The 23,442-nt window shown below is 44.8% G+C and overlaps 1 protein-coding gene across 1 annotated transcript; it reads left to right on the top strand.

The window, feature by feature from the left end:
• The first annotated feature begins 483 nt into the window (after positions 1 to 483).
• WDR89 (WD repeat domain 89) lies at positions 484 to 18,787 on the top strand. Its single transcript, XM_084207763.1, has 3 exons — positions 484 to 561; positions 1,900 to 1,997; positions 17,188 to 18,787. The coding sequence occupies exon 3, from the start codon at positions 17,209 to 17,211 to the stop codon at positions 18,376 to 18,378; it is 1,170 nt and encodes a 389-aa protein (XP_084063889.1). The 5' UTR covers positions 484 to 561; positions 1,900 to 1,997; positions 17,188 to 17,208; the 3' UTR covers positions 18,379 to 18,787.
• The last annotated feature ends 4,655 nt before the right edge of the window (positions 18,788 to 23,442 follow it).

Here is a 23,442-nt window from a genome sequence, read left to right as displayed (position 1 = left end):
ATAAAACATTAAAAGAAGCAAATGTTAGTTATGCCATCTTCCTTTTCATAGCGTGGATGCGTTAACCTAGTACTTGGCAAATAAAAAGAGGAGAAAAATACTTTGGAAGTTTAACTGGAAAAAAAATTAAAAGAATCTGGGAAAATCTAATTAACCTTCTTGTAATTTTCGTGTTTGGTCCCTCCTAGGAAATAATCCTCCGTGTTCCCGCTCTCCCGGAGGATGCAGCTCCCCCGGAGCCATTCCCGACTCCCGTGCCCGTTCCCGCGCGGGGCGCTCCAGCCCCGCCATGGCCGAGCGCAGCCGCGCCCGCGGCCCCGGGGCGGGGCTTCCCCGCGCCAGCCAATCAGACCGCGCCGATTGCCGGCCGGCCCCGCCCCCCGCCTTTACACCAATCCCCTTCCTGTGCGTCGTTTCCTTCCCCGCCTCCATAGACGGAAGATGGCGGCGCTGCAGCCAATGGGGAGGTGGGGGCGGGGCTGGCGGGGGCCGCGCGGCGCGCACGCGGCGGTGGCCGGGACGGCTCTGAGGGAGCGGGACCGGAACCGGGACAGGGCCGGGGTAAGGAACACCGGCAGGGACAGGGACCGGGACCGGGACACGGCCGGGGTAAGGAACACCGGCAGGGACAGGGACCGGGTAAGGAACACCGGCAGGGACACGGCCGGGGTAAGGAGCACCGGCAGGGACAGGGACAGGGACCGGGACACGGCCGGGGGAAGGAACACCGGCAGGGACAGGGACAGGGACCAGGACACGGCCGGGGGAAGGAACACCGGCAGGGACAGGGACAGGGACCGGGACACGGCCGGGGGAAGGAACACCGGCAGGGACAGGGACCAGAACCGGGACACGGCCGGGGTAAGGAACACCGGCAGGGACAGGGACAGGGACCGGGACACGGCCGGGGTAAGGAACACCGGCAGGGACAGGGACCGGGACACGGACCGGGTAAGGAACACCGGCAGGGATAGGGACAGGGACCGGGACACGGCCGGAATAAGGAACACCAGCAGGGACAGGGAAAAGGAGCACCGGCAGGGACAGGGATAAGGATCCGGTAAGGAACACCGGCAGGGACTGGGATAAGGAAAAGGAGCACCGGCAGGGGTAGAGATAAGGAGCACCGGCAGGGACAGGGATAAGGTTCCGGTAAGGAGCACTGGCTGCCCAGGGCAGTGGTGGAATCACCGTTCCCTGGAAGTGTCCAAAGCCACGTGGATGCGGTGCTTGGGGACACGGTTTGGTGGTGGCCTTGGCAGGGCTGGGTTAGTGTCTGGACTTGATCATAAATGTCTTTTTCAGCCCTAATGATTTGTGATTTATGAAATATATGTATTAGGAAGCTGTGCTGGTAAGCACCAGTTGACCATACCCAGGTTTGGTGCAGATGGGAATCTTTATTAATGATGGTGACAGTCTAAAACAACAAAAAAACCCCACAGCCAAACAAATCTGGAAAATGTCAGAAGAAGAAATGAAAGTGGCACTTTGGGTTTTTTTGTTTGGTAGTTTTACTCCTTTGGGGAAAAAAGGAAAACAAACTTTTCTATGGTTTTGAATAAAAAAGTAGTTACAGAAACTTCTTCCAAAGCTGTAATATGCATATCCTAAACTTTTATTTTATATAATGAACAGATATCCTTCAGCATGCTGTGTTGCAAAATTATCTTTTCCTACAAGATACAGGGAGATGAATTGTCAATTCTGTGTTATATTACCGGCTCATATTGGTTATAATCCTATAATTCTAAATTAATTTTTCCTGGACGTGTGTTACATATTTGAAAGGATGCAGAAACGCAAGCTCTTTTCTTAGTATGCTGGTTTTTAGGTCTGTAAAAACTTTGTTCTCAGAACTAAGTTATGTTAATGCCTTTTATTTCCTCATATTTTCAGTGTGTTTCCTGTTTGAGAGAATAATCAGATTCAGTGAAGTATGTGTGCAGAGCAGCTCCTGAAGATAACTGTCCCCTGTGAGCAGAATAATTAAACAGGTTTGTGTTCATGTGAATCCCATGGTTTCTAGGTGCTGATTTTACATGGTGCTTGTTTAAAGTTTCTATGTTGGTTTCTGCTTGTTTAAAGACTGGTGTAGCTGTTTGTGTTTTCCTCCAAATATCTTTTTATGGGGTCAAGGATCAGCCCTGTAGGGAAATGTGGGCCTGGAATTCCTGGGCACCCTCTGCTCATGCATTGGCATGACCTGAGCCCTGCCTGTTTCTTCTGTAGTCTCAGACCTTTTGGAAATAAATATATTATTTTTTTTTCCACATAAGAGTTCTTCTCTGCACGGATTGATGATGTTCAAGGGGCTTAAAATGTTTTTTTAAAAAGAGCATAGAATCATAGAATGGTTTGGGTTGAAAGGGACCTTAAATCACCTCATTCCAACCCCCTGCCATGGGCAGGGACACCTTCCACCAGGTTGCTCTGAGCCCCATCCAGCCTGGCCTTGAACATTCCCAGGGATGGGGCAGCCACAGCTGCTCTGGGCAACCTGTGCCAGGGCCTCAGCACCCTCACAGGGATGAATTTCTTCCTGCCCTCTGTCAGTTTAAATCCATTCCCCCTTGTCCTGTCACTCCAGACCCTTGTAAATTATCTCTCCATCTTTCTTGCAGGCTCCCTCCAGGTACTGGAAGGCTGCAATTATGTCACCCCAAAGCCTTCTCTTTTTCAGGCTGAACAATCCCAATTCTCTCAACCTTTCAAGATGAATTTTTTTCAAATGTTTTTTTCTTTCACTGCATCATTTTTGCAGGGCAGCCCTGGGGTCTGGTCTGTACCTGACTGTGTAGGAGGTCTCCTGAGAGACCAGATGGTTGTTGCCTGCTGGCAGCATTTTCCAGCTTTGTTGTGCTTTTTACTGGAAGTATAAAAAATAATGGTTTTTCCAAGCTTTTCTGGGAAAAAAAAAAAAAAAACCAACAAATGAGCAAAACAGAAGGAAAGCAGCACTACCATGCTGCTCAGCTGTGTTGATCTTTGTTGATACCAAGCTGCCTCTGCAGACAAACTAAAACTTGGGTTTATTTGGTGAGTGAAAAGATGGTTTTTATGGGGCCCAGCTTCTCCTCTGTGAGGACAAGCCCATTAGTGGCTTTCACACCAGACATTAAAGAGAAGAGTTGAGAATTGTGAATCAGGGACTTGGCAAGGTCTTGGAATGTGCTTTTGCACTCTAGAGCAGTTCAGGTGCAAGATGGGCAATGGAGGATATAAGAAAAGCAGAAAAAGAACATATTACCCAGTCCCTTGTGGGGTTAGGAAATTCAACCTCAAACATGCCTTTGCCTTCCTCAGGGACCTTCACCCTGACCCACCACCCACTTCTCCTTCAGCTCTTCCCCTTCTCATGTCCCTGCAACTGTCCCTTTTCCTTCAACAGAGGAGTTAAACACAAAAGAGTTACATAAATTCTTGCTGGTGCATTTTCCTCTCTTATTTCCAAAATTAGTTTTAAAGTAAAATGATTGCTTTGCTGTATTGTTTATATCCTTTCTTGCAATTGCTAATTTATTTCTTCAGGAAAAACTTTTTTTTTTTTGTATTTTTACTGATTAACAACTTTTAACTTGCATCTCTCTGCAGCTTACCATCTGAGCTCATACTCTCACCATCCTTTTTTCCCTGCCTCTTATTTCAAGGCAAAAGTGTTGCTCAGGTTCTCATTAAAAATAAGATACAAAAGTGCTGTACAATTGGTGAGAAGACAGCCCAGCATTTAGTTAAAATTGGCAAACTGGAGTTGTATGCTGGCAGTACCTGGAATAGGAAGCTTCAGGTATCGTTCACTTTTCAATAATGTGAGGATCTTTTCATAATAACAATTTGTGTATCTTTGTTGCTATGGGAGTGAGTGGGAGAGCTGGAATTAAGTGTTATTACTCCTTTGTGCAATCAGAAGGGACAAACAGCTGTAAAAACAAAATTTCTTGTTTAGAAACATACAGCTCTTAATAGCAATTCTAACTGACTTCAGTTTTTATGCAGTTCATGAAGGAGTTTTTTTGAGGTAAGAGGATTTTATTTTAGTTTATTCAATGTCTGCCAGGATATCTAAGGAAATACATGACTCAGTTTTGAAAGGGAGAAAAACAGATTTAAAGAAAAGTTAATTCTAGTGGTTTCATGTCTTGGGCAACTATTACTTTCCATGTGCATTGAACACTTCTACTTCAGGAGTGTTTGTGGGAGATAGATATGAATGGAAGAGGTTGAAAGGGGAAGATTTTTGTAGTTGCTGGGTTTGGTTTGTTGATGCCTCTTCCCTAGGAAGTTTGAATGATGGGTGGACTCAGCACTTGCTGGATTCTACAAGAGCAAATGCAAATAAGTCAGTCATTCCCTGTGTGTTTATGTGTGCCTTGCATGGACATATGAGCTGCATCTGGCATTGTTATCAACTCTGAATGATCCAGATCTGTGGATTAAAGTCACCAAATAAGACTTTAAAAAAGAACGTGTATATTAAGTTCTGATGGTTCAGAAAGAAAAGTTGTGGCATAGTTGAATTTGGTTGGGGTTTTTTTCCTTCTGTTTTTCGTGCTAGGCAGTTCTAAGCTGTGATTTTTGATTAACGGTCTGATTTGAGGAACGGAGGCTTTTAAAAGGAAGAAGAAAGCACTGGTGCTTTATTAACGCCGGGGTTAATTATTATTGGGTCGGGTAAATCGCGCTGCTGCTCTGGGGCGGTCACTGGCGCCACCCGGTGGCCGAGAGCGGAATGACAGCCCCGGCGGTCTGTCCCCGATCTTTGCGCTTTTCCACCCAAACCCTTGGCTTTGCTGTGTGGAGGGGCACGCTCAGCTCCTGGGGCTGCTGGCCCCACAGTTCTAGCAGAGAGGCCGCCTTAAGCTGGAAGCTGCATGCTCTCTGTGCACACGCATGCCCTCTTACTAAATTCCTACTGCTGCTTTTGAAAATATGGACTGAGTAAATAACGTGTCTTACTGTTGTCTGCCTGGCAGTGTGGTATCTTCCAGAAAGGAATCGTGAGCCAGCTTATCTCAGAGTTGCTTATTTCTCAGTCTGCCTTCCTATTTGGGTTCTTTGCTGTGCAAGGACAGTGGTGGGTGCCAGCCTGGCAGGGTCATAAAAGCAGATGAAGGCAGTTAAAGTTTTTACCCCCACTGTTATAACTAGGAAGTATTTTGTAAGATAAACTTTATGATTTCTGCTCCATATTTTATTTATGGTCAGTTTATGCTTTTAAACTCTTGTACCAGTATTGTTCTTGAGTAGCTCCCCTCCCTCCCCAGCGTTTATTCCTTTGATGTATTTGTAGATAGTAATTGTATCCCCTTCAGTCTCTGTGTTTGCCAAACTACACAAGGCAAAGCATTCAGCTGCTTCTTGTGAAATAAACAGTCCATTACCTGCAGCATTTCACCCTTCCTTCTCTGCACTTGATTATGGCTTAGTTATCAAGACATTGGCCTCAGCAAAGGGCACTGCTGGGAACCTGCTATGAGCCTGAGAAATGTGGGTTTACTCAAGCATTGAGAATAAACATGGCTTAAGAGCAGGGTTATTAAAATGCAAAAAGCTCTTGACTTTGCTTTTTATCCCTGCATTATTTTGGGGCAGCAGGCTGCTGAAGATGTTGGAAAGGTGTTTGTGGATCTCACAATCTCAGGAAAGTAAGTTTCCACCTAGGTCTTTAGGGTTCATGGGTCCTAACAAAAACATGAAGTTCTGGTTTTGCCAGCAGGGATTGTCTGTGCTGCTGCATAGAGCAGAACTCTTGGTCAGAAAATCTGGAGTATCGATACCTGCACACTTTCTCCTTTGTCCTTCCCTTTCATGATTTTATTTCTTGTGAATGAGTCCTAAATCACTTAAAGAGTGAAAAAAACAGTTGAATGTGAACTTCCAGCAGAGTAGGGAAAAATCACTGTGCATTTGAGTGTCATGAAAAGTTTTTTTTTTTTTAATCTTTCGTGGCATTGGTGAAGCTGCTGCTGGAGTTCCCTGTATGGTTCAAGAGTAAGGCTCCTGAAAACAAAGAGCTGAAGAAAGTGCCTTGCATGGCTTCAATGTCCACATCCTCAATGCCTTAGCATCTTTTGTGGAGACTCAAAAGTAAATTCTCCTGATCAGGATGAAGGCAACATAGCTCTGAAACCCTTTATTTCAGCCTCTTCCATCTTCCTGTTGTCACTTAGATGACATCTGTCATCTTAGATATCATGAGCTCTAACATCATTATAGTACAAGGATTTCGTATCACTAGAGCTTCATTCCTCCTCGATGTTCCTCACAAGCAGCTCCTCTATGCACTGACTGGTCCTTGCAGCAGCCATCTGACACCTCTTACCCCAGACCCCACCAATCCACTCTTTTATACCACTTGTTCTTACTGGCTACAGGTGTGGCCTGTTGAGATCAGGCCTGCTTCTAATCTTTAGTAATCGGTCCAGCTGACACTCACTGGGGGATAAGATTACCTTCTATACCACCTTCATTCTCCCATACTGTATCCCTCTACAATTCCCCCTTTTTTCTTTTAACCACAGAGTTGCAGCATTTCCAGAAGTACATATTCAAATAAATTAACACCACGACATATCTGTACATTTAATTTAGAACTAAGAGTTATACAAGTGTTCAAACAGCATGTCACAGCACAGATATATATGTATTTCTAAATGTTAGTTCAGTTCCACAGCTTTTCCCAGTTTACAAAGCACCCATCTCCAAGGTCTTTTACACTCATATTCAACAAACACCAATAGCTGTAATTGATATATTTTGCCAACAGTTTAGTATTCAAATCTTGTTTCCCCAAATCCACAGGGTTATGTGGTCAAATCTTGTTTCCCCAAATCCATGGGGAAGTATAGTTTAGTCCAAAATCCACAGGTCACCCAAAATCCATAGGGAAATGTAGTTTAGCCCCAAATCACGTCAGGGTCAATGTTTGTTATCTTAGATGTCATAAGCTCTAACATCATTATAATGCAAGGATTTCCTATCACCAGAGTTTCATACCTCCTCAGTGTTCCTCACAAGCAGCTCCTCTGTGCACTGCCTCATCCTGGTCCTTGCAGCATCATCTGACTCCTCTTACCCCAGATCCCACCAATCCACTCTTTTATACCACTTGTTCTTATTAGCTACAGGCGTGGCCTGTTGAGATCAGGCCTGCTTCTAATCCTTAGTAATTGGTCCAGTTGCAACTTATTGGGGGATAAGATTACCTTCTATACCACCTTCATTCTCCCATACTGTATCCCCCTACAGACATCTTTTCCTTTTGTCTGCTACAAAGCATTGGAAGTTTGAGCTTAGATTCAGCAGAGCCTCCAGCTGTCAGAGTGTGCACAAAGAGCATGTTTTGGAAACTGATAGTGTGTGTACTGTCAGGGGCACACAGGGATCTCAGGTTTCTCTTGTTGCTTTGAAACTGGAGAGGGTCTGACAAATTACCTTGACGTGGGGATGTTCTGGAGTAGCTAAATATAAAAAAAAACGGAAAGGGATATTGTGGGATGTGACTGGCAAGGACACCTTAGTGATCTGCAAGTTCTGGGGAAGAGATGAGGAAAATGAGAAGTCATTTTCCCTGCTTAGGCTTGGCAGATGTTTGTGCCTGTGCAACACATCTGGAACTGCAGAGAATTGCTTGGGCAGTGATGTTAGAGTTGGGCTAAGAGTTACCAAGCACACAAATGTTGTTTGTCTTGTATTCCCCTACATCTGCATTGGAGGGGAATCTTCTCACCTGTTCAGCAGCGGCTGATTTAAGCTTGGGTTGTTAAGAAAAGAGTCCTGAAAACATAATAGTTTGTGTTTTGAAGAATGAGCTCTGATAATGAAGTGTACTTAAGGTAAATTACTGTTGTGAAAGAATTTCTGAAGTATTCCAGTAAATAAAACATTGACTTTATGTCATTGTAGGTATTTTGGCACCAATGTGTGGTAGTAGAAGCTCTTTTTCCAATTACAGCAGTTTCTTTATATCCTTTTATTATGGTTCCTGCTAAATTCAGGCTGAAATTTCCCAGGCTTCCTGTGGTGTAGAAATAAATTATTTGGAAGAATTTCAGCAAGTTTTATTAATCTTTGGGAAGACTTCTTACTTATTTCCAGGTTTCTTCTATATGAGGATGCTGGTAGTTAGTGGCAGTGTCTAAATTGGAGGAAATAAATGGTGTTGTTTCAGAGTCACTAAATTATTCACACAGCTGTGTTGGTAATTTTTTCCTTTCACCTTTCTCTGTAAGGTGGATCATTGGTGTTGCCCATTTATGTGGTCTTTTGTTCAGCTTAAAATGGCCTGAAAATCATCACTCTTGGAGTCCTTTCTTGTAATCCCAAACTTGAAAAGTCATCAGAGCACTTTCTGATTGTGGAATTTGCAGGTGCACCAGGGTGTCACAGTGACTTTTGCATTGTATCTTCTATTGTAGACATTCAGAACAAGGCTTCTTGTGTGAAAGTGTGCTGCTGGCTGTACTCACTAATGTTTGTGTGCACAAGGATTGTGAACTGGGCAAACACTGTCCTTGTTTCACCGATTGGGAAAGTGAGGAGTGAATGTTGGCCCTTGCTGGGAATTGCTCAGCAAGCTGTTCTGCCACAGTCAGGACTGGGAGGAGTTTGTAGGCCAGGCTCTTGTTCAAATCCACTTAGATAAATACTTTATTTCTGTCTGATTTGAGATGCCCATCTCAGTGCACAGCTCTAGTGCCAAGTCAGACAGCAAAGCTGTTGGACCCCTTCACAGAGGAAAATGCTGCTGTGAGCATGAACCTCCTCTGAGCTGCTCGTGGCTGCTGTGTTGAAGTGTGAATGGATCAAAACTTAATGCTACATGCAGGTGACCATTGTAGCTCCATGTTTGATTTCCAGCAGCTGTGGCTGTCTGTTATTTGAGAGGCTGATTAGTCCTGTATCTTCTTTCCCATGTTTGTGGTTACAAGAAGTCATCTCGGTGTGATGCATTCGGTGGGCGGTGCTCACAGGAGAAAGGAAATGACTTTTCTGTGGTGGCTGTGGTCTGATGAGATAAGCACAAGTGCAGCAGGCTGAGACTTGGATTCTCTTCAAGGTTTGCAGCAGACTGGCAGGATAGCTGTGGTTCCATTACAGGCAGCAGGCACAAGCCTCATCTTTGACCCCTATGTCTCAGTGCAAAAGCCAGGCCCCAGCACTAGGGCAGTTTCCCTGTTCTCTAGAATCCACCTGAGGATGCATCATTTGTTGGTCACCTGTTCAGAGGCTTCTGAGAGTGCCATTTAGAGTGTTTTTAAATACAGTATTCTTTGCCAGAAAAAAAAAGAATAAGAAAACATAATATATAGAATTTAGAATACAAATAGCCCAATTGCAGCATCTCTTTCTGTAATTTACCCTTTGCCTGGGACTCTTTCATACCTGCCTTTATAAAATAGGATTGCTTCTGCTGCAGCTCCTACCAGCTTGATCTGAGAATAGCTATGAGAGCAAAATAGATCATCTCTTATCCTCTTATTACTGCTTTATTGGATGACCAGCTCACCCACACCTGGATGCAGTCACATTCTCTGCCTGGTGAGGTCACTACAAGGAAAGCTCCCCCTCACAGGAAGTTCTTGGCTGGGTCCAGCTGCTCATGGCAGAGTGGGATTTCAGGGACAGCTTCCTTTGTGGCTCCTCTGTTAGCAGGTCTGTGTCACAGGCATGGAATTGGATGAAAAGAGAAGACTGAAAAAAGGATATTCTCAAATGTGTTTGAATTATTGTTTTACACAGTTTCTAAGAGTATTTTGAAACTATATTTCCCATGTTTATGTCAGGGTCTTCTAAATTGTTCTAGAGAAGGTAGGTTAGCAGTCTGAGCATCGTATTTTAATAAATTTGCCTTAATTTTGAAGCCAAAACTTGTAATTTGACATTTTTATTGGTTTGTATTGTGCTTTCTAGCTTAATTAAGTTTTTTAATTGTACATTGGATTATTCTACACTTTTTCAATTGGTCATTTGATATTCTCTTTGGTTCATGTATTTTTGTCAATAGGCTTTGAATTACTCAAGCTTAAATGTTAATTCATTGCACTTTGGACCTGAAGGCATGCCTAAATGTTCTAGATATCTGTAGTTCTCCACCATATTTTCCAGTGTTGGATGCAAAATCAGGATAGGCCTTTCTAGTTTGAATGCAGAATCTTACACCAAAAAAAACCCCCAAACTCTGAAAGTTTTCTTTTGATGAAAATGGTCACTGTATGGTTTTTGTGATATATGCATTTAAAGCTATGCTTGATCCAGTTCAGAAGTTGTTTTTGCATCCTCTCTCTATGGATGTCCAGTATAATATTCAAAAGAGGTTTTGTTTCTGTATTTTTGTGAACACTTGCTTATGTCCCCAAAAGATGAGTTCAGAACAGTTTTAAATTTTTTTTTAAATTATTGAATTCCAAAGCACTGAGCACCTGGGCCTTTTTCCCTTTATTCTCTCCTGTCTCTGACTCTTACTTTTTCCCTCCAACCAATGCTGTTTAAGGCCATTTCCTTGGTTCTCTCTCCCACCTACAGCTCCTCTCTCCATTGCTAAACAGGATTGTACCCCAAAGCTCAGTCCTGGTGGCAGGGCAGAAATTGATTTCATGAAAGGCAAGTAACTTCCTAGACCTATTTTTTTTTGATCTTCCCATAGACTTTGTGTTTTATCTTTTTCCTCTTTTCTATTCTACTGATAAAATTTTCTCTGTACTGCAAATGAAGAATTACATGGAGCTTCTTTCTGACTGTGCCTTACATTTGGAAGTGAGCTGTAGCTGATTGGAGAGGATGAAATAATTTTCTTGGCAGTTACATCTTGTCTCTGCACTTTAGTGTAGCCTCTCGTGCATTTTATTCCCTTCCTGCCTGATGACTAAATGCTCTTTACCTTCAGCAGGCTTTATGGGAATGCTGGAAAAACCCCTTCTCCCTCTGCTTGGGGGAAGCAACAAACCCAGCTATGGGAGAGTGTGTGCTGGAGAAACTGAGCGTTCCCGAGGGCTGTTTTGTGCTTCCCCTCTGTGCTCTGGTCATTTGCTGGAGAGAAGTGCCAGTGAGGAGAGGTCTCTGCAGGCTGCTGCACTGGAGCAGTGCAGCCCTGGTGTGTTCTGTCCTGCACTGGGGCAGTGCAGCCCTGGTGTGTTCTGTCCTGCACTGGAGCAATGCAGCCCTGGTGTGTTCTCCCTGCACTGGGGCAGTGCAGCAGTGATGTGTTCTGTCCTGCACTGGGGCATTGCAGCAGTGATGTGTTCTGTCCTGCACTGAGGCAGTGCAGCAGTGATGTGTTCTGTCCTGCACTGGAGCAATGCATCAGTGATGTGTTCTGTCCTGCACTGGGGCAGTGCAGCAGTGATGTGTTCTGTCCTGCCCTGGGGCAGTGCAGCCCTGGTGTGTTCTGTCCTGCACTGGGGCAGTGCAGCAGTGATGTGTTCTGTCCTGCACTGGGGCATTGCAGCAGTGATGTGTTCTGTCCTGCACTGAGGCAGTGCAGCAGTGATGTGTTCTGTCCTGCACTGGAGCAATGCATCAGTGATGTGTTCTGTCCTGCACTGGGGCAGTGCAGCAGTGATGTGTTCTCCCTGCACTGGGGCATTGCAGCCCTGATGTGTTCTGTCCTGCACTGGAGCAGTGCAGCCCTGGTGTGTTCTGTCCTGCACTGGGGCAGTGCAGCAGTGATGTGTTCTGTCCTGCACTGGGGCAGTGCAGCAGTGATGTGTTCTGTCCTGCACTGGAGCAGTGCAGCAGTGATGTGTTCTGTCCTGCACTGGGGCAGTGCAGCAGTGATGTATTCTCCCTGCACTGGGGCAGTGCAGCAGTGATGTGTTCTCCCTGCACTGGAGCAATGCAGCAGTGATGTGTTCTCCCTGCACTGGGGCAGTGCAGCCCTGGTGTGTTCTCCCTGCACTGGAGCAATGCAGCAGTGATGTGTTCTGTCCTGCACTGGAGCAGTGCAGCAGTGATGTGTTCTGTCCTGCACTGGGGCAGTGCAGCAGTGATGTATTCTCCCTGCACTGGGGCAGTGCAGCAGTGATGTGTTCTCCCTGCACTGGAGCAATGCAGCAGTGATGTGTTCTCCCTGCACTGGGGCAGTGCAGCCCTGGTGTGTTCTCCCTGCACTGGAGCAATGCAGCAGTGATGTGTTCTGTCCTGCACTGGGGCAGTGCAGCAGTGATGTGTTCTGTCCTGCACTGGGGCAGTGCAGCCCTGGTGTGTTCTGTCCTGCACTGGGGCAGTGCAGCCCTGGTGTGTTCTGTCCTGCACTGGGGCAGTGCAGCCCTGGTGTGTTCTGTCCTGCACTGGGGCAGTGCAGCAGTGATGTGTTCTGTCCTGCACTGGGGCATTGCAGCAGTGATGTGTTCTGTCCTGCACTGAGGCAGTGCAGCAGTGATGTGTTCTGTCCTGCACTGGGGCAGTGCAGCAGTGATGTGTTCTGTCCTGCACTGGAGCATTGCAGCAGTGATGTGTTCTGTCCTGCCCTGGGGCAGTGCAGCAGTGATGTGTTCTCCCTGCACTGGGGCAGTGCAGCAGTGATGTGTTCTCCCTGCACTGGGGCATTGCAGCAGTGATGTGTTCTCCCTGCACTGGCAGCTCTGCTCCCAAATGCAAACCACATGTCCTGTGCATGCACGAGCTGCCTCCTGCTGCCCAGAGCTCTGGGTTTGTTCTCAGCTTGCTCTGGAACTTGTAATAATTGTGAAAATAAAGGGAGGGTCTGCTTGTATTGTTTATGGTAGGAAAGAACAGTGCAAGATTTCATCTGCTGCTGTTCAGATCCCTTGCTATTTTTGGTATTTGACCTCTGCAGAGAAGATTGCCAGAACTACAGGTCTTTTTCATTTTTATTACGTGTTTCTCCCCTCCTACTCATAAGTTACTCTTATGTTAGTGATTAAATCTTTGAGAATGTGCCATTTTCCCCTGTATTTTTCAAAGAAAAATTCGTATTTCTATATATTTTTGAGCTAACATTCCCTTTTGGAAAGGAGAACTTGGCAGCATCTTCTGTACACTACTCAAAGGAAAAGGGAAATAACTTATGATTTGCTGGTTTATCTTTTGAAAAACGTTCTGGATTGAAGAGGACTGATGAGCCTGTTGGCTTGAACTGAAGCTGCAGCATTTAGAATGCTGCACAAACAGCACAGCAGTAAGTGCTGGGACAATGTTAAGTTTAGTTTGTGCAGATAGGTTCTTGCTTTTCATCCCTCCACCATTGGAAAGGGCTGCCTTTAGCACAGCTGTTTGCTTCTAGTCTTGCTGTGTGGTTGTTTCCACACTCCACCAGTGAAAAACACATAACAAAGGCATCTGAAAATCCCATCCTGCCTCTTTGGCATCACTTCCACTTCATGCCTTCTATTCTAAACATTGAGTTTATTTCTTTTTTTAAAGGAGCCTTGTAGGATGCCCTGGAGGTCAAAATATTTTAGGTTATTTCAGAGAATGGTATTTATTCTGAGTTCCCAAGATGTAATGAGTTTTGAGTGTCCTTCCAGAAGCTTATTGTTTCTGGTAGTTGTGGTATCCAGGAGATGTGCAGGGGTTGCATGTAACTGTATACTTAATTCATAGAACAGATCACCTGAGTGTAGTTCCAAGTCTGGATATAGTAACATAGAAGTTTCAGGTTTAATTTATAAAAGGTGGCTTTTCCTGGCTCGGGGGCTGCAGGTGTGGATGCAGCTGAAAGATTAATTCCATGTAAGGAATGGTGATCCCTAAGGATGGGATTGCACCTCTGTGTCAAGCACAAGTGACTGGCCAGAGCCAGGTGCTGCTGTGTCATCCCAGTGATGGTGGGGGTTTCCTGGCACCTCAACATCCCCTGCATTTTGTCAGTGTTGAGACTATAGATCCAGACTGTGGGTGACTTTGCTGGAGAAATTGAAAAGCCTGAATTTAATGAATTAACTCACAAATTTAATGAATTAACTCACATTCTGAGCAGAGGAGGATCCATGGGGAAAGAAGAGCTTTTGGCCAGTGCCCTGTGTGATTTTTTTCTGAGACTGGAGTAGTCCAAGAGCAAGCTGTTGGTACAAGTGTTTGTGTCAGAGAGTTTGTCCTGCAAACATGAGCGGTTCTCCTCTCTGATCACAATTGGCTGTTGTGCTATGTCCAAAACATTTCAAAGACTCTGATTTTGCCAAAGGATTCTTTGGAAAACAGATACCTCTGTTGTTGAACTCAAGGAACTGAAAGTGCTTCAGTGCAGAGGACCATGTCTCTGTAGGTGGCTGCAGTCCAGTGCTTAGTTATCTTCTATTGTGTTTGGAAGACCATTGTTTCCTATTTGTCCCATAAATTTAACACAGATCCTATTCCTGCCATTTAAACTTTCCCATCAAAATACAACAGTGACTTCCCCTTCTGAAAAGGAAGGGCTGGCAGCTACACCCTGAAGTTTGAGCATGAATTGTTTATATAACCTTCAATCACAATTTCATAATAGTCTGAAGACTTTCTTGCTAAAGCAGACATTTTACTGCGTTTTTAGCAAAAACCTGGCTGCCATTGAACACAAGTCTGAGTTGTTGCAGTGGAAATAGAATTGAACCTTCACCTTCCTGGTGGTAGAAATTGCATTTCTGTCTGAAAACATGAACATCATTTTCTGGTATTTCAGAATAGCTGTAGTTAAGTCATTCTGGGCAAAAGCTTATGAGTTGTGTTGAGCTAATTTTATTTCCCAGAAAATATTATTAAAACTGAATGAACCTCCTTTTGCAGACTCTGGCTTTTTACAACTTCTGGGTATTTGCAGAGTTCCCTCACCTTCCCCAGCAGTAAAAGCTCTGACATGAGTGTTGTAGAAACTGCTTATTGAAAGATACTCTCTATCATAGTCAGTAATATTTAAACAACTGCAGCTTGCCTTCCAAATGGATGACATTTGTCAGGAACATGTCTGTTTGAGTTTACTTGGCCTTTTGAGTAGACAAAGTCTGAATATTTAGAGCTTAAAATTCAGGTCAGCTTGGAAAACTATATTTTTCTTACAAGAAATTCACAGAGAGAACCAGATTTTTTTAGTAACCATAGCACTGCAGGAGAGCTGGTTTACAAAAACTCCTTTCTCCACCCTCAAGCATGTGTGTTTGAAACTCTATTTAAATAGAAGCTTCCGTTGTAATTCTTCAGTAAATTGAATTAAGCAGTCTTCCTAATCAATAATGTTTAAAGTATTTTATTTCTTCAGTTAATATTATTAATTTGCATGGCTGTTTAACAGTTTTGTGTTTAAGCAGCGTAGCAAACAGCGATGGAGAGCAGTTGGCTTTATGTAATAGTTCTAGTAAAAGCTTGTTTCATTTGAGGACATACCCAGAAAAGTAAGGAAGGAACAAGTTCTGTGGGTAGGTTGTGCACAGGGTAATGCCAGAAAACACGTTGAACTTCTTTGCTTCAGAGGGGGAAGGAGTTTCCACAGGATGTCTGCATTTTATGGCAAAAATGACTGGTAGATGTGCTCTGAAAGGTTGCTTTGATGTAGAAGATTAACCTGGGGACCTCATTGTCAGGATATTACTGAGGCAAATCACTTAGTGAGATTATTTGTGACTTGGGAATTAAGTTTTTATGTGTGCCTGCTTAAGCTGTTTTTTAAGAATTTGCTGGTTTGTCACATGGTGTCGTGAATATTTGTGTACACCAAACCAGAGGAGGGAAAGCAAACCCCTGAAACCACAAACAATGCCAAGAAGAAAAAAAAAAAGGCAGAATGCAGCTTTGTCATAGCAACTTCTCCTTTGTTTTTGGTCTCTCATGGGCAATTAAAATAATTGCAACTAAAGCAAGTAATACATGGAAACTTGCACATTCCACCCCTAAAAATCCAGCCTGGAGAATTTGCAGAAAAATTGATGATAGAACAGCTGGGAAGGCATGAGAATATTTTCTCACATTCTGTGTCTGCCTGATTTTTATTCCATTTCTCTTTGGATTTTTTTTTTTTTTAAAGGGTCATTTCATGCATATGGTACCTGGGATTGGTTGCTGGTCCAGACCTTAAGGAAATGCCAGTACCAGTGAGAAATCACTGGACCCCTTAAAACCTGCTGTGAATCCCTCCATGTTTGGGTTTTGACTCTTTTTAAACACAGAATAGTGGTCTCATTGAAGCTGTGTTCTTGACAGAAGTGGATGATTGTAATAACATATCTACATCTTCCTTTAAAAAATGGTTGTAGTTTGTGAACCAATAAAACTATTGCAAATACCTCTTTAAAATGTAAATGCTGCTGTCCTTTTCCTGACTCTGAATTGATGGAGTCTTTACTGCAATTACAGAATAGAATTTTCTGTTGTGTTATAGAAAGGAAAAGTATGTTTTTCCTTTTTTTTTAGGGCATATTTTCAAAGTGAATCTGTGAGAGAATCCAAGAGAATTTTGTTTAATTTTGGGTTTGCTGGGTAAAGTTTGCATTTGTGTGCATTGCTGAAATAGTTTGGGTTTCTAGAAGGGTTCAGTAGTGCCAGAGAGGAATTGCCTCTGAAGGGAAGATTTTTATCAGATGCAGTAAAAACCAGTGTCCTGTGGTTTTACAGGAGGCTCAGAAAACACTGAGGTGCTTAATTGCAGTGAATTCCACAGGTCATGCAGCCTATTCAGGTGGTCCCTGATATGCTGGCAGGTGTTTCTGTGCGTCATTTGGCACCTAAATACTTGTAAAATTACCTCACCAGGCCATTTCAGGCTGTAGTGCTGCGTAATTTTGGTCTTGTTCTCTGCCTGCCCTGTGCACGTCCCTCGGCACAGAAGTTCACTGAAGAAGTCTCCTGCAGTTGCACTGATGCAGCTGTTTGTGAGCTGTGCTTCCTAGAACAAAACTTACTCCTCCTCAGGTAGAGGGGGTGACTTCATTTTGTTTCCACTTGTGGAGAACATCATGTTACTTTATAAAAATAATAAAGCAAATTTAGCTGAGTGATTTTCCCAGATAGACTGTTTAATCTGTTAAGGGGATTATCTGGTGTAGTATTTACAGACACGAGAGACTGAACTCCTTGAGTCAGGGAGCCCTTTCCTGTCCTGTGCTCCTGTGAATGAAGTTGTGCTGGGGAGGACATCGGGATAATTGAATTTTATCCCCTTGCATCACCTCTGCACAAGATGCTTCCTCGTACGTGTTTTTAAAGCCAACACTGTTGAAGAATGTTGTAATTAAAGCTCTCCTTGGCTTTTATTTGTTGCAGGTTGCTGGCGAGGCTGGGGAGATGACAACAGTGGAGAAGGTGGAGGAGCAGCTGGCGGGGCTGCGCATAGCCAGGCGCTGCGTGCCCAGCCAGGAACCCGCCTACCTGCTGGACATCCACACCTCCAGGGCTGGCCAGGCCGGCAGCAGCCGCTTGGTGGCCGTTTCCTGCTCCGATGAATCCCTCAGGGTGTACGACAGGGAGACGCTGCGCTGCCTGCGCCGGTACGGCGGCCGCGGCGGGGCCCTGGCCGGGGTCAGGTTTGCACACACGTGTGACAGCCTGGTGTTCTCAGCCTGCAGCCGGGGCACGGTGAAGTGCTGGGACGTTCGCTCAGGCACGCAGGAGCCCGTGCAGGTGTTCAGTGGTTATCCCTCCAACGTCTTCATCAGCTTCGACGTCAGCTGCAGCGACCTCATCGTTTGTGCCGGAACAGAGAAAGTTGAAAAGGACGCGTTTCTGGTGTTTTGGGATGCAAGAGGCATTACAGACTGTGCCAGTGCCACCAAAGAGCCCTTGGGAGTCTATTCTGAAAGTCACAATGATGACATCACCAAAATCTGTTTTCATCCTATCGAACCCAATTTGGTGGTGTCTGGTTCGACCGATGGCTTGGTGAATGTGTTTGACATCAACAAGGACAATGAAGATGATGCTTTGATATCCACTTGCAATTCAGATTCATCCGTGAGCTCTCTTGGCTGGTGTGGGGAAGACTACAAACAGGTCTATTGCATGACACACGATGAGGGGTTCTGCTGGTGGGACCTGGCTCAGCTGGACACCGAGGAGCCAATAACCCTGCTGCACGTTCTGGATGTCAGAGAGTCAGTGTGTGCTGAAAACCACGGCCTGCATTACCTGGTGGGAGGCTTCTACCACGAGAAGGCAGGGAAACTCTTCCTGATTGGAGGAACCTCCACAGGAGACATCCACCTGATCAGCTGCAGCACTGATGGCCTGAGCCTGCTGGGGACCCTGTGTGGGGGACACTCGGCCACAGTCCGCTCCTTCTGCTGGAGCCCCACGGATGAGTCTCTGCTGACGGGTGGAGAGGATGCTCAGCTGTTGCTATGGCAACCTGGGGCTGTGGAAAGGTCCCTCACAAAGAAAGCATCACTGAAGATCTCTTCTTCCGTGCAGAAGAGAGTGAGAGTTCACAACACCTCCCTCAAAAGCAGGAAAAAGTGAATTGCCTGAAGTGAGAATCTCTGCTGTGTAGAGCTTTCCTGGTCTTTAATCTCTCTAGGCAATACTTGTCCGTGTTTTATTTGGAGGTTTTCTGTGGAAAGAACTGTGGTGCTTGAATTCCCCCTGGGAATGTATTTCAGTCATCAGAAGAATGCCTTATTTTTTTTTAAGTTGCTAATATTAATCAGACAAGAGTAAATGTTTGCTCCTGAGTTCCTGAGCAACAGATGCTAAATCATATTATAGAAAACTGTTTCTGTGGTTATTTAATGTCTCAGACAATGTTTCAAATGTGTAATACAGGCCTATGGCTTGCAAAGTTTGTTACCTTCCCAATGATATTCCCCTGGTACATTTTAACAGCTTTTGTATTCCATGCTGTATCCTGCTTTCTTCACAGAAAACTTAATGAAATTGCTCAATTTAGTAAAAGATTTTATGTCACATCTTAATGCCTGAAGGAATTACTTCTTGATGAAACAGAAAATAAGTAGTTTTGCACTGTCACATCACTGGTTTAGAACAAGCTCATAAAGAAGCAGCTGATAGAGCCATCTTTTTCATAGCAGATATGAATGTATTCAACCAAACAGCAGCTAATTTGTATGAGTATGAGAACTGTTCAACTGGCATTATTTCCTGCATGAAAATACCCAAGAATTTTGCAAGCAGCTTCATTCTCTCCTCCTAAGTGCACCTGGAAGACTGGGGAGATCTTTGGTGGGTTGGAGAAATTGATGGGTATAATTACACCAGTGGTGCTTAAAATCCCAAACCCTGATTTGAAAGAAACTGGTATCACATGCTCAGGGGGGATGCTGAAACCCAAAAATGAGCCCTGCCTTCAGAGTTATGGAGGAACAGACTGATATGAGGAGACTGTAACAAAACCTTTTAGAGGTTGTGTGTGTCCTTTAAGAAGTTTCTCTCTGCAGGGAGGTTTATGCTTGGACATCTCCCCAGGAGGGCTTTGTTTTATTATTCCACCAAATACCCACTGAGTGGTGCAAAACCAGCCCTGTACTTGTAAAATGGATGAGACCTCATGCTTATTCTGCTTTGCTGGCAGACTCCAACCTGTGCTCCTGGCTCTGCACACACACACACCTCCAGCCTTCCCAGGAGCACTGCAGGCAAATGGTGTTGGTATTTAGGCTGTAGTTACACGTGTGCACTACAACTGAAACCAGCACCAGAGTATTTAAGAATTGCTCTCTTATAGATTAGCTGGCAAAGGAGTTAAGAGGGGTTGGGTTTGGTTTTTTTTCCCTTGAGGGTGGATGGGCAATTCTTTCAGAACAACTCCTGAATGTGAGGTTTAGAAGGTTGTCCTGGAGTTTGGAAACAGTTTCTGAGGTACAGAACATACTCTAGTGTGTGGTTACAGCTGTGCTGAAGATGCCTGAATCATCTCTGGAACTGAATCCTTTTCAACCACAGGTATTGAGTTTCCACATGGTTTTTCACAAACTGTTAATACCCTTTAGCCACAACTGTGAATCCATTGTTGGTTTGGGTTTGCCTGTTGGTGATAAGTAAGATGATTTGATTTTGTTACTGCTAATTATTTTAAAGTGCAGTTTCAATTTGAAAATCACAGCTCTCTACACCTTTTTTTTTTTTGTCACTTGTGTTAAACTCATGTTGTCCCCAACATCCTTATCTGTTGCTTTCCAGATTACATTGTGCTATTTTGAGACAAGGTGGGCAGTGAGTCTCAGGGCTATGATGCACCTGGATCATGTGCCCTCTCTAGATTTATTATCCCAGGTTTTTTGCCTGTTGTGTGACTGAGTGGACCAAGAGCTTCAGACTCTGAATTCACTGTAAAGCCCTCATGGGCCTGACTTGGTTCTGTGCCAAATTGGGGATGGGGGCTGGAGGATGATTCTGAGACTTATTTCATTGCAGGTACCCAGTGAATAACTTGCTTTTTAGATGTTTATCCACTCTTTCCCCGGTATCTTGACACATTCATTGGAGTAAAGTCGTTGGGTCTGTCTCATGCTTGATTTCTTGAAGACAGGTTTGTGTGCACGTAGAGAAACGCACAGAGAGGGAGCTTGTGGTTGCCCCACTTGCTTTCAAGTGTCTGCTGAGTGAAATTCCAGTGTGCTGTGCCAGCTGCCTCTGAATTAAAGCAGCAGAGGTGGGAGTCTGGGACTGAAGAGTTTGCAGTATGCAACCTGTGCCTGTTGTCTTGTTTCTGGATTAGGTGGATATTGATTTGTTCTGTGTCAGTCACAGCTGAAGCCATTATTTTCTCTGGGAAGCTGATTTCTCCCTTTTACGTGCATAACAGAAATAGCAGCAGAAGTGAAAAAATGTGTGTCTGTATCTTAAAATTCTGCAAAGGCACAGCAGCTGTCACGAGACTGAGGCTTGTGTTGGCTCTGAAAATACTCAGTTTTGTTGTTCCTCTTTTTCTTTTGTGTTGACTTAATTTCAGGTTAATACCCACAGAATAAACATAGATGGAAACCACATGTGAACAAGTAATTAGCACTGCTTGCTTCTGTAGGCTGCAGACACTATTTCACAGGCCACAGAACACAGGCAGAATCCATGTGTGATCACATAAATAATAATAGACTCAAAATCAGGTTAACTTGTCCAACAGTATTTAATCTCTTAGGGTAATTTTGGCATCTCCAAGTTGGCTTCAGCATTGGTAAGAAACCCTGAGTCATGGAATCACAGAATGGTTTGGGTTGGAAGGGACCTTTAAAGGCTATTTAGTCCAACCCCCTGCAAGGAGAAGGGACATCTCCAATTCAACCAGGTTGTTCACAGCCCCATCCAACCTGACCTTGAATGTTTCCAGGGATGGGGCATCCACCACCTCTGGGCAACCTTTGCCAGTGTTTTAACACCCTCACTGTAAAAAACAGTCTTCCTCATGTATATCTGAATCTACCCTCTCAGTTCAACACCTTTACCCCTTTTCCCATCCCACCAGCGTCTACTAAAACCCCATCTTTTCCATAGGCCCCTTTCAGGTATTGAAAGATTGCAATAAGGTCTGTCCAGAGCCTTCTCTTCTCCAGGCTGCCTCTGCCTCTGTTCACAGCAGAGGTGCTGCAGCCCTCTGAGCATCTCTCCTGTGCTGGGCTCCCAGAGCTGGGAGCAGCCCTGCAGGTGGGCTCTCAGCAGAGGGGCAGAGGGGCAGAATGCCCTCCCTGGCCCTGCTGCCAGCTCTGCTGGGGGTGCAGCCCAGGATGGGATTTGCTTTCTGGGCTGCAGGCACACGCTGCCAGCTCCTGGGCAGCCTCTCCAGCAGCAGCACTGAGTCCTTCTTGTCAGGGCTGGTCTAGATCCCTTCATCCCCAGCCTGGATTGATACCGAGGGCTGCCCTGATCCAGGTGCAGCACCAGCACTTGGTCTTGTTCAGCCTCATGACATTCCTGTGATCCTGCTTCTTGAACTTGTGCAGATCCCTCTGGATGGCATCTCATCCTTCAGGAATGTCAGCAGCCCCTCTGGGCTTGGTGTCATCTGCTGATTTGCTGAGGCTGCACTGGATCCCACTGTCTGCCATTAATTAAACAGTGCTGGTCCCAGTACAGACCCCTGACCTCCGTCTGCACATTGAGCTGTTGACCATTACCCTCTGGATGTGAGCATCCAACCAATTCTTCATCCACCCAACATCAAATCCATCTCTCTCCAGTTCAGAAGGATGCAGGAGGGGACTGTGTCAAAGGCCTTGCAGGAGTCCAGCTGTGACCTTTATAAACCTTACGTCACTAAAGCTGTGTGCAAGTGGCTTTAGGAAATCATCACTGTGTGAATTGTTTAACCCCAGGGGAAGCTCTCATTCCGGAAGCAGGATCAGATTTGTTCCAGTAAATGAAAAGCAGAAATCCAGATAGACTTCTTAAATGCAAAGAACAGTGTCCATTTTTATTCAGAGTTTGTACTAAACCTGCTGTATGATATATCTGAGCAGTAGATTATCCTGCTGTAAACACATGAAAATTAACTTACTTGCATTTGGCATGTCCTGGAATGTACTCTTCATTTTTTTCTCTTGTCTCTGTAATTAAAGTACAGTATTTGCATGCTCATCACTGTTTTTTAAGTAAAAGATGTTCAGGATGACATCCCACAGTCTGTGGATAACTTCATCAATTACTTGAGTGTAGGATTTTACCCACACTTTGGAGTTGAGGTGGGAATTATTTGACAAATCTGAAGTTGTGAATTCATTTCTGGGTGGAATTTATTTAGCCAGTTGCCAGCCATAATCTATTCTATGGTCAGATTGTATATGGCACATGTCCTGTGTATTCAAACTGCATATCTACATTCAAATATCCCTTAGCAGAGAAGCTGATACAGTAAAACATTTTAAAGACATGAAGTGCAAGCTTTACACTGTTCCAAATGACAGCTTTCTCTTGGCTCCTGCTGAGCTGTGGCTCTGTGGGTCAGAGTGTTGTGTAAAGCAGTGCATTTTGTCATGGGAAGCGCTGACTCAGCCCCTGCACACTCCTGGAGCTGCATCTTGTGTTTTACAGGATCCTGGACTGGTTGGGGTTGCAAGGGACCTCTGGAGATTACCTGATCTAACCCCCTGCTCTTGCAGGCTCACCTAGAGCAGGTTGCACAGGATTGTGTTCAGGCTTGAATATTCAAGATTTGAATATCTCCAAGAGACTCCACAGCTTCTCTGGGCAGCTGTTGCAGTGCTCTGCCACCCTCACAATAAACAAGTTTTTCCTCATATTCAGATGGAACTTCCTGTGCATCAGTTTCTGCCCATTGCCCCTTGTTCTATCACTGAAAAGAGCCTGGTCCCATCCTCTTGGCACTCACCCTTAAATATTTGTGTTTTGGGGAGAGGCTCCCTTCTGTCAGGAGGGGTTGGGTATGGGTGCAGTTAATTGCACTCTCAGTCCATCAGCAAAGCTTTTGTACTCCTGAAAGAACTGACACACTGGCCTATCTCCTAAAGATCACTTGCCATGGTTAATTTGGAATATTTTCTCTTCACCCTTTCAAAATGGTCTCCTGTTGTTTGACTTCTTCGTCTCTTTTTGGATGGGGTAGTGGGAAGTTGT

The sequence above is a fragment of the Fringilla coelebs genome, assembly GCF_963513975.1.
Source record: "Fringilla coelebs genome assembly, chromosome: 6".
Classification (NCBI taxonomy): Eukaryota; Metazoa; Chordata; class Aves; order Passeriformes; family Fringillidae; genus Fringilla; species Fringilla coelebs.
This window is presented reverse-complemented; position numbering and strand designations above follow the sequence as displayed.

Coding starts and splice junctions, on each gene's coding strand:
- WDR89 (XM_084207763.1), top strand. CDS start 17,209: ATGACAACAGTGGAGAAGGTGGAGGAGCAGCTGGCGGGGCTGCGCATA.